Consider the following 15,211-nt stretch of genomic DNA (forward strand, 5'->3'; position numbering starts at 1 on the left):
ATAGTACTCTTTCAGTCCTCTCCAAGTGGGACATTTTAGCCAGCTTTGACAGCAGGGAATCCTTTTGTGGCCTAATTCTTTTTTTTTAAGTAACATCGTGTCATTTTGCCACATCAAAAGACGCCACATCAGAAAATGATTTAGAACTGTTCAATCTGAGACAGATTTACCCCACTTTCATTAGAGTTTCCAGCTAATCCTAGAAGACTAAATGGGGCTAAAAGTCATACATTCAAGAAGAGCTCCTTTTCCTAATGTCAGAATCTACAGCTCAGACATCAGATGCTCTTTTAAAACCAGCTTAGAGTAAAGGAGGGAATCTGAGCTATGGCTTTTGTGAGAAAAATGGTCAAATCAGGTTTCCTTTCAATATAATGCTTAATCCATATAAACCATAGATCAGAACCTTGCTGCATTTAAAAATGGATAAAACTTTTGCAAGAGAAGTCTGTTGGTGGAAGCCTGCTTTTATTGAGAAACCAAACTTGGGTTTTCTGCCCTGAGAATTAGAGCACCGTATAACAAATGTTAAGCCAGGGCCTGAAACTGGCCCATCGTGCTGCCTTTCAAAGAAACCCACTTCCTAGAAATAAAGCTACGCATCTCTCAGTATTACTCATTCATGAACCAAGATTTTATATAAGGCAGATGTGCTCCTTTCCCATTTCAAAATGCACCTGTTCAAGTGTTGGGATGTGTTTGTGATATGGAATTGCCAGTTTTTCATTTTATTATCTGGATATGAGAGAATGTCTTAGTCCTTCACCTGTAGCTCCTAGACTATTGAGATCCCAGGAGACTAATAATATTTACATACCAAAGTCTTTGCAGACCCATTAATCCCTTGGTAATTAAAACGAATTTAGGCATATTTAGAAAGTCCCCAATACAAAGGACCTAAACCTGTGCAATGGCTCCTTGCTATTGAATGGTAAAGCATTTCCTCTTACGTTCTATTACAATAGCGGTCTGAACTGTTCCGGCTGTGTTGTGCATCAGTGGTTCTTAAGATGGAACTAATAATTCTCTGCTTTGTGGAGAGCAAGCAGCTGCCTGTTTAACTCTCCTTGGTAGGTATGGAAGTAGAGGCAAGGATATGTCTGAATAGTTGTTGAGGGTAAGGCTACCAGAATTGGGCTGTAAGCATCTAGTCAACTACCACATGGCAGCCATGAGAGACAGAAAACTCTAGCTTTTTGCTATCACCAGGTGGTGATCTGAAATTTTGCAGTCCCAGACTGGTAGTGCTAGTTGAGAGAGCTGTGGGGAGAAAAGTAAGCGCATAGAGGATTGGTAGAGTTAGAGTGGCTACTCAGCCGAGGAGGAAGGTGGAAAACAGGGTGATTTAAAAGCTCTTGCTTCGCTGCTATTGGTTGTCTATTCCAAACCTTATACACAGAATCCTTTAAAGGGCCTGCCAGAGACAGGGAAGAGGGAAAGTTAAACGCTTACACAAATACCATGGATATAACCAGCATTTTTAAAATAATAAATGGCCTGTGAGTCCTCAAAGAATCCAGGAGCAAAAAAACCCCTTTTCCTTCATGAAATTAAATACATCTTCACATCAATACACTTCACACTTCACAAAAATGAACTATCAGAAGGTAAGCAGTATAAAAAACCTTAGAAAAGAAAGGTTACTGGACTGTAACTAATTCAGGGTGCAAGTGACACAATGTCTTTTCTTCCATTTTACAACTCAGCCCCACAAGCCATGGGAAACTTCCCACATCACCAGTTTGCGGCTCTGTTTGAAGCTGAAGGTTTCCTGGGGTCCTTGGCATATAATATATGCCTTAAAGAGCTTTGGCCTTGAAGCAATCTGGAAGAAAAAAGATCACGTTTGGTTCAGATTTGTAGAGGCAAATGGGAAGTCCATAGCAGTTCCAGTTCAGCTGTTCCACGCACAGCTTAGAAGGTCCCTGTAGCCAGCTTGATGAAAGCACTAGTGCCTGTTTTTTTAAAGCATGTATAAACCAAAAAAGGTGTTTGACTCCTCAAAATTTATCATTGTGGGTTCAGAGACACTCACATACACACTGTCCTGCCTGGAAAGGTTGAACAGAGACCCCAAATAACTACTTTTGCCCCACATGCGCATTGTCACACAATAGTTCATCTTTCTGTCCTCCATCAGGACCTGATTGCCAGGATACGATGGATTTCTTTTGAAAACAATGTGGTCAAGTGGCTGGGAAGTGCAGGTCCGGCCTCGGAAGAACACTTTGGAGTAAACAAAGTAGAGCCCAGCTTCATCAATCAGTAGACCCCTGTTCTTGTACTGAACCCCAGAGAGGAAGGCGTGTCCATAGGTAGTCTCCCACTCCAGGGGATGAGATTGCTGATTTGCTTTGCCTAGAAAAACATGAAATATCATGGTGAAAAGAGGAGAGTTTTCCTGCAGTCAGGAGCATTTGCTCTAGGACCCCATTCCCCCAAACAGCCTAGGCACCAAAACCATGATTTGGCTTGCACATTCCTTCCTTTCTTTGGGCTAAATGAATCTTGCAACTCCAGCCAACTGACCAGGTTTCCACAGTCACTGCCAGGTGGATCCTTCTCCTGGCTGCTTTGCTTCTTGGTTTATCTTTCAGTTGCCTTGACTCACCCCTGCTTATTGCTTTTAACTCTTGTTATAAGCATCTCATAGCAGCCACACTTGCACTAGTTTTGGCCTCAGATGAAATGCTCCAAATAGCAATCCACTGCCTGCCAGGTTATCGCCATGATTCTTAGTCAACATTCAGAAAGGACCCCCTTTGCTTACCCAAATTTGGTGGAATCCTCAATATGTAGAGTGGGTCATTTACTGCAGCATTCAGCTGACCCCAGAAAGATTCTTTGGGCTCTACAGGCCATGTATGGGATGGGAATAGGATGAGGAGGAAAACATTGTGTTAGCACTCCCAAATTGCCTTTCTTCAGTAGAGTGCAAAGGCTTCTCTTCTGCACGGGCAGTAAAGTGTCATTGTGCTTTAAATATTCAATCTTGTCCTTTCTTCTTAGGATAACTTCTTGTGTGCTTTTTTAAGGACATGAGGCATTAAGAGATAAGAGAGGGAGCTTGTTCCTCTGGTGGTCGGCATGGGTCAACCTGTTTATAGACTGATACTACCCCAACGTGCAAGTTAAGTTTGTCAAATGCTACCTGCAAGGAGCAGAACCAGAAAGACAAGAATATTATGCAACATCCCGCTCCTCTGAGATGGGGGCTTCTCACTTTCTCTGGCAAATATGCAGAGGACCTTATAAGGATGGTTTGGTACAGATTAAAAGAGCCCATACTGTTGTCAAGTCTGGCTCCCACAAAAACTCCTGCCAGTTTGCAAGAGCTCCTGTGGGTTATACTATGGTAAGGATTGAAGATGACCATTTCTGCTGTCCAACACTGAAAGGCAAAGAGGCCTCTTGAGCTTTGCTGACCTAATGGCCAGGCTAACAATTTGGCAGTAAGCCAGGGGCAGGGTTTCCAGGCACACTTCCGCAAAGGAAACAAGGCCCCTGGGGGTGGGAGAAGAGAGAGCGAGGGAAGAGAAGTAGATGCATTAGCCTGTCATGCCATCACAACCTGCTACACTTTTGCTGCCTACCTGTTAAATGTGCACTCCTCTTGACTTTCTTTTCTGCTGTTCTGTTCAGAGCTCCTACATTGCAGGAGAAAAGGGGGAAAAAAGCAGTTCATGACTGTTTGTTGGCATCTGGAGGTCAATTCAGAATATGAACAGATGGGAAATTTCAGGTCATGTAATCCCCTATACAAGGTGATTGCAGGAGTATATCTGGCATATCTGGAGCTCAACACACTGAGAAAGGCTTCCTTAAGGGAAAAAAAATATGGCAAGAAAATTTGCTTCATCCAGACAGTGCACATGAGATGGGCAGGAACATACAAGAATGTATGCCAGAACTTGTAAAATGAAACCATTTATTAATGCTGGAAGACTTCAAAACAACTTCACATGGGTAAATAGTATGCTGTAATTACACTGCATGGCACAGATAATTGAGAGAGCTATAGTGGGTAAAGCAGAGAGAATGCTCTCATTTTTGTTGCAATACAGACTTTTGTCAAATAGATATTGCGCATTTTAAAAATGTAATTTTAAAAAAGCTGTGGAAAAAAAGATAGTGGGTGGATTCACACAGACAATTGCACTCTCAGAATTTCTTCTATTACCCGAAAACATTGCTTATTTAACAGGAGATGGATGACAGATTAAGCAATTTTGGGGGTCCGAAACATGGCCAGCTAGCCTCAACAAGCATCTAGAAACTAGATCAAGCATCTCTTGAACTACGAAACCTGTTCTGGTCTAGACTGGGAAATATTATGGATTCCTGTAAAATTAAATTGGCATGTTCTGCCAAAGCCAACTCCATAACAGCACAACACCAGTGAAAAATGTTTACTAACAAGTCATTCTCTAGTCAAAAATATCCCCCTAAGTCTTACCTCTTTCCTGATCAGACAAGTCATCTAGATAAGTAAAGATTAAAATACCACCGCGAGAATGCTCCGGCTCAATACTGAAAAGATCAGGCATTACCTACTCTAGAGGAATGGATAGTTAAGTTGTCAGAACTCATGGCAATGGCAAAATTGAAGGCGATCATAAAGGAAAAAACATTGAAGAAGTTTAAGAAGGACTGGAAGCCTTTTACTGATTTCTTGTACAAGATTGAACATCATCAAATAGTGACATATAGGTTTGATGATTTGTTATAATAATAGACTATTCAGAAAAGTAGAAGTCTTATTAAAAGTTAAACAAGGTTGTATGAAAAGTTTTTTGTATATCTCTTTTGCAAAGGAAGTCGGAAGTCACTTTGATAAATGTTCATATATGTTTGTATTATTTCTTCTACTGTTTTTCTTTAACTCTTAATCTTCGTATATTTTTTTCTTTTTGTTTTCTCAATTTGTACATTATGAAAAATAAAAATAATTGGGAAAAAAAGTAAAGATTAAACTACCACAGTGAATTTATATGAAGTACCTTAAATCCTCAGTACATAATCCTTAATTTCTTTTGGCCCAGGCAGCAGTTAACATTTGCAGCATTTTTTTTTTTTAATTTTACTCCTTTTGTCCTAAATGAAAGCCCTTATTACTCATCCATTTGGACTAGGGTTCCATTCTCTGGAACAAGAGTCATTCTCATGAGGATTGCAGTATCCAGTATGGTAGAAAGGGACTGAGCTGTTTAATAGCAATTGCTGCCAGGGATGAGTTCAGGGGGAGTCATGATCCACATGGTGGATGCAACAGGGCAATTGAAGCCTCCCCCTTTTAAACATGCAGTACACATGTAAAGGGACAGGGCTTCAATCACACAGTTGTCTCTGCCATTTTAATGCTTTTGATTCCCTCCATGGATGTCCCTGGTTGCTGTTACTGAATTTGTGGAACCAAGAGCAGTACCATATATTAAAATTTGGCTCTGAAAATTGGGACAGCTTGTGGTCTTTTCTCCTTTCACTCAGGAGTTTGCAGGAAGTGGGAAAGCCCTGTACTGTACTGTAGTGCTTTATAAACCTGGAGTTTTTTGGACTTGCTTTCTTGCCTTACTCTGCCTTTTGCCTATTCTCCAAGCCGGCACCAGTTACTTGTTTCACAGCTGAATACAGAAGATTCTTAGACACAGTCAGTTCTCTAGAACTGTATATAGCAAACTGTATACAGTATCTGAACTCTTTATATGCAGCCTCATTCCACTATTTCAAGCAAATAATGGGAGGGTTATAACATGTGCAAACCTATGAAGAGAAGCTCAGGTATAATATAACCAGGAAACACAGTCTGTTCAATTTTTGCTCTGCACCCTCCCAACCTTCACAGGACTAGGAATTCTCACCTTTCAGCAGATCAGGAGATGGAGGGACACGTCCAGAGCTGGAAAACTGTCAAAGCGAGAAACAAACAGGTATATTTGGCAAGAAAAACCACCCCATGAAGGATACATAGCTAGGTAAGCTTCTACAACTCCAGATCCTATTCTCCCAACTTGAGGAGATATCCTAGGTACTTCCCTCCTGCTTCTAAATTGAAATGTTACCTCTTGGAGTTCCTTCTGCAGGTGGAAGATCTGAAACATTGCCAGCCCGACCCCCATGAGGGCAAGTAGAATCAGCAAAAATGCCACCAGGAAACAAAGGCATGTACCATCTCTGTAGTTCTGTCTATGCCTTTTCCTCTCTGGCACAGGCAATGGGAGGCAAATGTCCTGGTGTGCCACAATTCCACTGGAATGGTACAGTCCCACTTGAGGAGCACAGTCTGAGCTAGAAAGTGCACTACTGTTTGTCCAGAAGACCTGGGGACAACCACAATACTGGTTCTGCTGCATGACTGAAAAATGCATAAATTGAGTCCCTGGATTCCTCCCTCAACGCTGCTGAGATAATTTCAGATGCCGTGTCATTGAAATGCTCTCTTCCTGTACTTGTCTCTGCACAGCACCTGCACCCAAAACTGAAAAACCTTGGGGTTGACTGGTGAAAACCTCACAGAGCTTCCGCCCACTGCTGTGATGCTAGATAATTGCATGCAATGAGGAGGTGCTTTGAGGAAGGCCCCAAAACCACCCTCAAGTGATATCATCCCTAAAATAAGCTTAATATAATTTAAAAGAAAAAAGAAAACAAAGAAAGAAAAACCACAGCCACCTTCTCCAAAAAAATTAAACAAAACAACCCCTCCCAGTCCCCCCAAAACAGCCCCCCCAAAAAACAAAACAACCCTTCCCAGCCCTGTCCATCTGGTCTCACCCACTTTTCATCATAGTCTACTTACTGTGGCCCTTTTAACCATTATGTAGATCTCTAAGGTTGCCAATTGTAGAGAGACTTGTAGTTCAGCAGAAGAGTGCAGAGTTTTATTTGTCCAAAACAAAGGACTGGAAGGTCCTACATGCACTTTCACGTTCACTTTAATCTTAACTCTACATATTCCTAAAAGCCAGTGCAGTACCCAAGCCAGAAGGGCAGTTGTGTGGACTATTAAACCAACTGAATTATTTTTGTAAATATCAGATCAGAATGCTTTCCCCTATTCATCTGATGGTAGTAAGCTGTTTTGGAGACCAGAGACCATTAAGAAATACGTCATTATAAAATAAATGAAGTCTTTTATCTACTGATTCTTGAGCCATGAATTGTCCATCTACTTTTCCTACTTCTACTTATGTACCTATGTGCTGGTCACACTGCAAATAATCAAAAGGAAAATTAGATGTTAAAAGCCTGCCACCATGTTCTTACGGAAACTTGAATAGGCGAGTGGGCAAGATGCATGGGTCTCAAAGCTTTGATAATATGTGGTGACCGAGTAGTTCCTGGGTCCTGGGTCAGTATCACCTCAATCGTTAGCTGCATAAATAACCAGCTGGTGGAGAAGACTCATTAATCTACATTTTTGCACAGTTTCAGTGGATTCATACTGGCTACAGCAAGTGGTAGGTGTGTTCTAAGTTTCACTAGAGATTTCCATTGCACTAGAAGTGGGCTAGTCTTTTCATATGCATCCATTGGATGGAAAAAGCCATGTTTTATTATTTTAGACAGAATACAGTGGCTGTAATCAACAGGGTTACACATCTTCTTGCTGGCTAGGCTTGTGTGATGCACTGTAAATTAACTACAGGGACTGGTAAGCACAACATGCTAAACTAAAATGAGATTGGCTAGATTTTGGTTCAGTGTATCATACAAAAACAGCCAATGTTTGAAACCTCTTGTGTTTTCCCAATCAATCCTAGTCAAGAATAACTTTCTGATCACTAATATTTTAAGTATGTATTCCTTTTTAATAAATCACGAGCAACCATTTTAAATACTTCATTTTAACATTTCATAATCTCAGGTTAATAAATGCTTGGTGCTGAATACTTTTTATTTTTGGAAAAAAACCAGAATAATAACTCTGTAGAACATATAAGTAGGAAGAGATTTTTTAAAAAGTCATCTAGTCCAACTCCCTGCTTAATACAGAATCCAGATTTTTGACAGAGGGCCTTCCAGACCCCAGTTGAAAACCTCAAATGATGGTCCACTCTTCACAGTTCTTTCCACCCAGAAATTCCTCCTAATATTCAGCTGTACTCTTTTTTTTTAATTTCAAGTAGCTGGTCTCTCAATTTCAACAGAGAACACATCAGCTCACTGTTTCTTTTTCGTTTTCTTAGATATGTGTAGATTGCTGTCATATCTCCCTGTTAATCTTCACTTTTGCAAGCTAAAGATGCCCAGCTCCTTTAACTGTTTTCATACAGCTTGGCTTCCAAACTACTCAGCTCTCTTCGGAACCACTGTGTCTTCTTATGTCCCTTGTAAAGTGGTGACCAGGACAGTCTAACCAGAAAAGAGCAGCAGCCCAGGTCACCTTGGCTTTTTTAGCTGCTGTATCATACTGCTTGCTCATATTCAGCTGGTGGTCCTTTAGGGCACCTAGGTCCATTGCACATGCACTGTCATCAGGTCAGATCTCCCCAGTATTACATTTGTGCCTTTGATATTTTCTACCTAGATGTAGGACTTTATGCTTGTCAGCCCTGAACTTCATCCTATTGGGTTCTGCCCAATGTTCAGTCTGAATGGTGTTTTTATCTTCTAAGATATTAGTCAATCCTTTCTGGTAGGATTGGAAGTCTACCAGACTTCCCTCCAAAGGACAAGTACAATCCCTTCTGCATGTGGTTGCAAATCCAGCAGACCACAGGACTTGTAGCTGTATTTATCCTTCTTGTTCACAAGGATATTGTGACAAGCTCTGTTAAACACTTAACTGAGATCAAGGTGTGCTACTTCCACAGCATGTCTTGGCCTATTGAATTAGTCACTGTGCCATAAAAAGAGATAAGGTTAGTTTGCTACAACTTGTGGCTTCTGCTAATGGTAGCATCCTTTCTATATGTTTGCAGATGTGCTGCTTCCACTGGAGTCTGCAGGGAAGAGATCGACAAAGTCAAGATGGAGGCAAAAACCATGGGATCGAAGCCCTGCCCTACACATGAAATAGGGGTGGGGCTTCAGTTGCATGGTTGTGGCCTCCATTTTGACTTTTCTGACCCCTTTGTGGACACCTCTGACTGCTTCACAATCTGTTCTGATACGTTGCTTAGGGAAGATGTGAAATGAACAAGTAGTTTTCTAGGTCCTCCTCTTTCCTCTGTTTGAATATTGGAACTATTTTTGTCTTTTCCAAGTTCTGGCATCTCACAACCACTCCATGCCTTTTCAAAAACTAGAGTCAGCAGTTCTGAAATCACGGTGTCAGTCTTTCTGAACATTCTGGGAAACAGTGTGCAGGCCCTGAGGTCAAGACTTTTTTGAAAGGAGCAAGGTGGTTCTTACTATACTGTTCTGAATCCTGGCTGCGTTCCCTCCCCTCCCTTTTTCTTGTCTCTCTTTTGGGGGAATACAGGTCCCTGGGCCTTAAGTTAATTGCCCCTACTCCTTCCTGAACCACATGAGAAATGTGGAATGAACATCCATAAAAAGGGTCACATTCTAATAATGCAGAACATGAATTGTAATGCCCTTTGAGGCTTGAAAAGAGCTGCACTGTAATTTGTTAACATTAAGATCCACCATTCTGTAAACAGTCATGGAACAATTTTATATAATGGTCAGCAGCTGCAACCAATGATGCTTAAAACTATAAGGACCGCTCGTGGGGTGTGTGACTGGCGTCGCCAAAGAGAAGGCGCGCTTGGAACATTGCAGTGGCTCCATCGCTCTGGACAACAGGCCTCTGGCCCTGAGAAGCAAGAGGAGACTTGATAATCTGTCCAGGAGTGGAAAGAGCACCGAGAACCCAATTCCTGCACAAGCAGTGCTCTGCACATAGAACCATTCCAGAGCAACATTTTGTACCATTTGGGGATTGGCAGTGGACCTCTTCCTGCAGATGTGCAAAATATGTTCAACTCAAATAAAATTCTTTAATACAGGATAGCATCGGAGACAAAGACTTACTAAATAAAACCTACAGAACACAATCTACAAAATAGAATGTACAGAATAAAATAAGGCATACAAGGTAAAAAATTTATAATCATGCTTGCACTATTTTGCTGTCACCAATATATGAGTTTTACAAGCTGCAGAGACAAACTTTGCAATGCCAAGAGTTACTATACCTTTATCTGTTAGTAAAAATGGAATATAAAATTCTTTAGTCTGGCCTGGAAACGGGGTTAGAAAAAGCATTAAGCAACTCTCTCTCTCTCCCCCCCCCACTCTCTCTCTCTCTCTCTCTCTCTCTCTCTCTCTCTCTCTATATATATATATATATATATATTGAAGAAACTTTTAAAAGAATAAAAACAATACAAATTTTGAAAAAAAGAGTAAAGAAAGTAAAGAAACTAAGTAGGTGAAAAAAAGTGCAAAGTAAGAAATAGAAAAAAAAAAAGAAATAAAAGAAAAAGTTATATAAAGAAGTGGCTTCTGATCTTCTTAACAGCAGTTACAAGTACATTTATATTTTATCCTGTCTCTCTAAGGTTACAACATAATTTCCTTCTTTCCATAATCTACCCTTTCTAATAATCAAACCCATAAGTCACAAGTTCATTTTTTTCTTCTTTCAGCAAAAAGTCCATAAAGGATTTCCAGTAGCTAATAAATGTGATTATTGTCCTTTCTCTAATTAGACAACTCATTTTTGCCATCTCTGCGAATTCTGACATCTTTACCAGCCATTCCTTGGTTGCGGATATTTCAGAGTCTTTCCATTTTTGTGCATACAATAGTTTCACAGTTATCATATACAAAAACAATCTTCCATAACTGTTTTCTAATTATCTATCCATTAGTCCCAGCAACAGAAGGTCTGGTTTCAATTGAATATTAATTTTTAAAATTCTTTGTATCATTATATGTATTTGAACCCAGAAATTTCTGGCTTTTTTACAAGTCCACCAGGCATGATAAAATGACCCTTCATGTTTTCCACATTTCCAACGTAGATTTGAAGTACCTTTATATATTTTAGATAACTTTTCTGGAGTCATGTATCAACAATACATCATTTTATAAAAATTCTCTTATAATGTAATGTAAAGTTCAATTCTTTCAGCCACGTATTTTCCCATTGTTACATCAGTATATTATGTCCAAAGTTTTTAGCCCATTTTATCATACTCTTTCACTTGTTCTTCTATTTCTAATTTCAGCAAAGTTACTCTTTACGTATGTCTCAATAGAAATTACAGTACAACAGAACATGAATTCATATTTCAATATTACCATTTTTACAAGGCAGAATCTTTCCACGTGTGGAATTTTACAGAATTTTTCATCCACCTCTGATAGTTTAATTCTGAACCGTAATAATGTAAATGCTTGCCAAAATTTATTGTTTGTAAGTCTATCTAGATACAATGCTGCTTTAAAGTGTGCATTGCTGTGGCCCAAATGTACCCTAGGTTTACTATATTCTGATTGAAATTCTCTATCAAAGATCCTTTGCTTAAGCACCACCATTTTCTGATCTTATCCCAAGGGCCTGAACATCTCCCTTGAAAAACAATATATGCAAGTTTTAGTTAGTTTGGAGTTTCCAGGAGTCATGTAGTTTGATCTTGAATCTATTTATTTCTCACCCTATTCAGTTTAATAAACTCATTCTGAAGTCATGTTTCCTTTGAATCATAAACTTTCCACCTTTTTAGAGGAAGCTCTTGTGATTCTGCCATCCTTGTGGGCAATTCATTTTTCCTCTGAAGGAATGTGTGTGTGTGTGTATGCATACACCTAACCTTCATTCTTATCTCCTGAGTTCTAGTCAGCCATACACAGCAGTTGCCATTAAATGCCTCCCCGCCCCACAGTGAGGTTCAGAGTTCTGTTCCCAGAGCATCCAACATCTCTTGTAGGTGTGTTGATCAGAAGTTACATTTGATTCCTTCCCTGCCTCAATCCAGCCAGCATAGCAATATGCAGCCATGGTCATTGCCTTAAGAAAAATCACTTGATTGCTTCCCTCACAAGTCACAAGGGCTTTTTAATGCAACAGAGGATTGGTGCCGTAGTGAGCAGGAAGCTTGGGGAGAGGTGTGGGTTTTTAATTGATTGTTTACATATTTTACAATCAACTTTCCCTCATTTCTATAGCAGTCTGTCAAATGGTTTTTGTGATCTGCCAGTCAAATGTACAGAATACATGTATGAAAAAATGTGGGTTGTGGGGCTGGGTGTTAACAATTTATTTCCTTTTTGCATGGACAGACGATATAAAGGGATTTTTGTGACTCCCTCACTTGTGGTAGGACAGGAAGCATGGCGCCGACTGGATTAAGTTCTGAGCCCTCCCCTGTTGACCATTGAGAGAAAGAGAGAGAGACTGAACACTGATTGACTCATGATCTTCTTTGGGAACACTAGACTGACACACATAGAGAGATGGCAGTGCTCCATGCACACCCATGTTGACAAAGATCTTCAAATAATAAAACAATTGTGTGTCAAGTTTCACAATCCCTGGAAAAGACACATTTTCCCCTTCAAATTCAAAATCACTATACAGCCCCAGGAGATGCTGCACTGTCTCTAAGACATGCTTAATTGTATAAAGGAGGGGGGGGGATTTGTGTGCTTGGGACCACCACAAAGAGCTTCACTGACTGAGGCAGCTAACCCCCAGGGATCTCCCTTCAGCCCCAGATAAAACCACTCTTCTTAGTGGTTTACTCTTAAACTCTTAACAAACTCCATGAACTCATTTTGCAATAAAAATTCTGAAGAGTCGCTAACAATGGAAGTCTTCCCATTTCTAACTCATGGTCAAGGGTTGCGGCACAGAACTCACCTCCCAAACACTGACTACTGCAACAACCACACCACATGTAATGTTGCCTGCCTGGCCAAAGGGGAAGCTCCAAAGATGTAATGAAGCTTTTCCAGCCCTCTCCTGGAGTCCCAGTACAAGAACTCATTTGAGCATTTGCTGGAGAATTTCCCAGATGGTGATTTTAGATCCATGTTGTGTGATAAGAAGATCAGACTGGGGAAATGGTAACTGGGCTAACAGGGCCACACTTCCTAAATCTGGAATCTGCTTCTTGTTAGTTGCAGAGACTGTTGGGCTATATTTGGAAGTATATTTCTGATTGGTTTCTGATGAAGAATCTAGAATGCATTGGGAAGGAATAATGATGACTTGAGAAACCAGAAGGCAGAGCCTCCCTAAAGTGAGTAAGGCTACAAGGAGACATAAAATAACCTGCAGTGAGAGAGCTCTTTGGATAGCTTTGTGCGAGTTCTTCTTCCAGCCCATCTCCTAATCAAAATAACCTTGGTTTAATCATAATCCTTTCAAGTCTCTGATGTTAATAATGAAAGTCAGGTTCCTTAATCTAAAGGTGCATGTTACCTTTGACCTTCTCCTGAAAGAGTGTGTAAACTTGCATGTATTTCTCAAACCTGGTTGGATGAAGGGTTATATAAGAACCTCTTTCAGACATAGTCATCAGATTATTAAATGGAGATGATTACCTTTCATTACCTGAAAAGAGAAGAAATAGTCCTAGTTTACCTGGATTAATCTTCCTGCTCAGGTACTTTTTCTGTCATTTTCAAGGGCCTGGATGCCTTCAACTCAAAGGAACTACATATATATATATATATATATATACATATATATATATACACATACATACATACATGTGTGTGTGTGTGTGTGTGTGTGTATAGGTTACATTGTTGCATTGCTCAGTTTGCTATCTCAATAGTTTTCCTTCCAAAATTGATGGAGATAATATTGGGAGATGTTAAGGATCCTGGAGATTGTCTGGCACAGTTCAGAATTTCATGGCCTATGTGAGTAGTATGGTTCTGTCTCAAAGTTATAATTAGGTCTTCTCATGTATTGGATCTGGTCTCCTGTAATGAAATAGAGGGAAAAAAATTGGAGGATGCTGAAGATTGGGAAACCTCTATTGTCATAGATCATTAGACAATTTAGGAATGGTAGGGGAGAACAAGCTTCAGCATACTTAGACAAGGCAGAGATATTTTGAGTATTGAAATCTGCTGCACTGGACAGAGAGCACCTTCTGAACTCAAGGCAAACTGTAGAAGCACTGATAGCAGAAGTGCTTTTTATTAACTTTTATTCATAATTCAGTTCTGACCCTATTAAGGGAAAACAGATCTAGCCTTAATTACTGGCAAATTGAATTAAGGTAAGGTAAGGTGTATCTGAAGCTGCAGTTCAGCTAGTATAGACTGCAATTGCTGGTCATCTTTGGGTAGCTGGCTAAGATAATCACGTTATACCAATTCTGTTCCAGTTGCATTGGCTTCTTAGTATGTTTCTGAGCCCAAGTTAAAGTGATGTTTATTTTATTTGGTTTAAATGGCTTGGCTACAGTTTATTTGTGCACCTGCATAAAGGTCTTATGAGGTTTGTTACTTAGATCAGTAGGCTAGAAGATGCTACCTTTTCCATAACTGTGTGGGTAAACAGACATAGGCCCTTCATGGGAATCACTGACACCAAGGGCTTAGTTGGTATCGTATACTCCTTCAGCTAGCATAAGCAGTGCAGGACTTGTATCCCATAAAATTAACTTCCCTTGGAAAATCTATGTGTTTGCTAGGAATCAAAAATGACTTCCCTTAGATCATTTCCCTTACGTTCACTAAGGATAAACACAGATGATATCTTTAAGAGAACAGAAAGCAGTAAAGAAAAAAAATATTCCCTTGTACGCAAAGTATTTTTTTCATCTCTGAGCAATGGGTCTTTTGAAAGAATGTTAAACATGTTTTATCAGAAGCAAAGTTACGAGTTTTCTCTAACACTAATGCTCTCTGAAAAAAAAGAATTGCCTCTTAAACTTAAGAGCCAGAAAAATATCTTCATTGAGACCAAATTTACATGCACAGTGATTATGCCTCCTGCTGAGCAAAAATTATCTCCGTACAGAAGCAGTCAGCTTTTTCTACCCACAGCAGTTTGTGGTCTACCCCATGTGCTTCAAGAGTTCCATGAAAAGTGGAACAATCTGACCATTTATATGTATTAAATTATTCCATACCATTAGTTCTCCTGACATCAGACTTCTAGTGTGGTTGCTTAGAACTGAACTGAAAAATAGCCACACCAAAGCTTTCAAACAGAAGGAAAAGGGAGTCTTCGGGGCATAAAGGTCAAAGGTTCACCTTCTCTTTATGGAAAAGATACTTTGATCTTGAACTAAAA

General features: G+C 40.0%; 1 protein-coding gene across 1 annotated transcript; it reads right to left on the bottom strand.

Moving 5' to 3' along the window:
* Window positions 1-471: 471 nt before the first annotated feature.
* Window positions 472-6,446, bottom strand: FASLG (Fas ligand). Its single transcript, XM_025167071.2, has 4 exons — window positions 6,060-6,446; window positions 5,859-5,904; window positions 3,594-3,647; window positions 472-2,358 (listed from the first exon to the last, which is right to left on the bottom strand). The coding sequence occupies exons 1-4, from the start codon at window positions 6,363-6,365 to the stop codon at window positions 1,964-1,966; spliced, it is 801 nt and encodes a 266-aa protein (XP_025022839.1). The 5' UTR covers window positions 6,366-6,446; the 3' UTR covers window positions 472-1,963.
* Between the last annotated feature and the right edge of the window lie 8,765 nt (window positions 6,447-15,211).

The sequence above is a fragment of the Python bivittatus genome, unplaced genomic scaffold, assembly GCF_059951505.1.
Source record: "Python bivittatus isolate LINGU-HERP-01145 unplaced genomic scaffold, Pbiv_v1 ctg000700_np1212, whole genome shotgun sequence".
NCBI lineage: Eukaryota > Metazoa > Chordata > Lepidosauria > Squamata > Pythonidae > Python > Python bivittatus.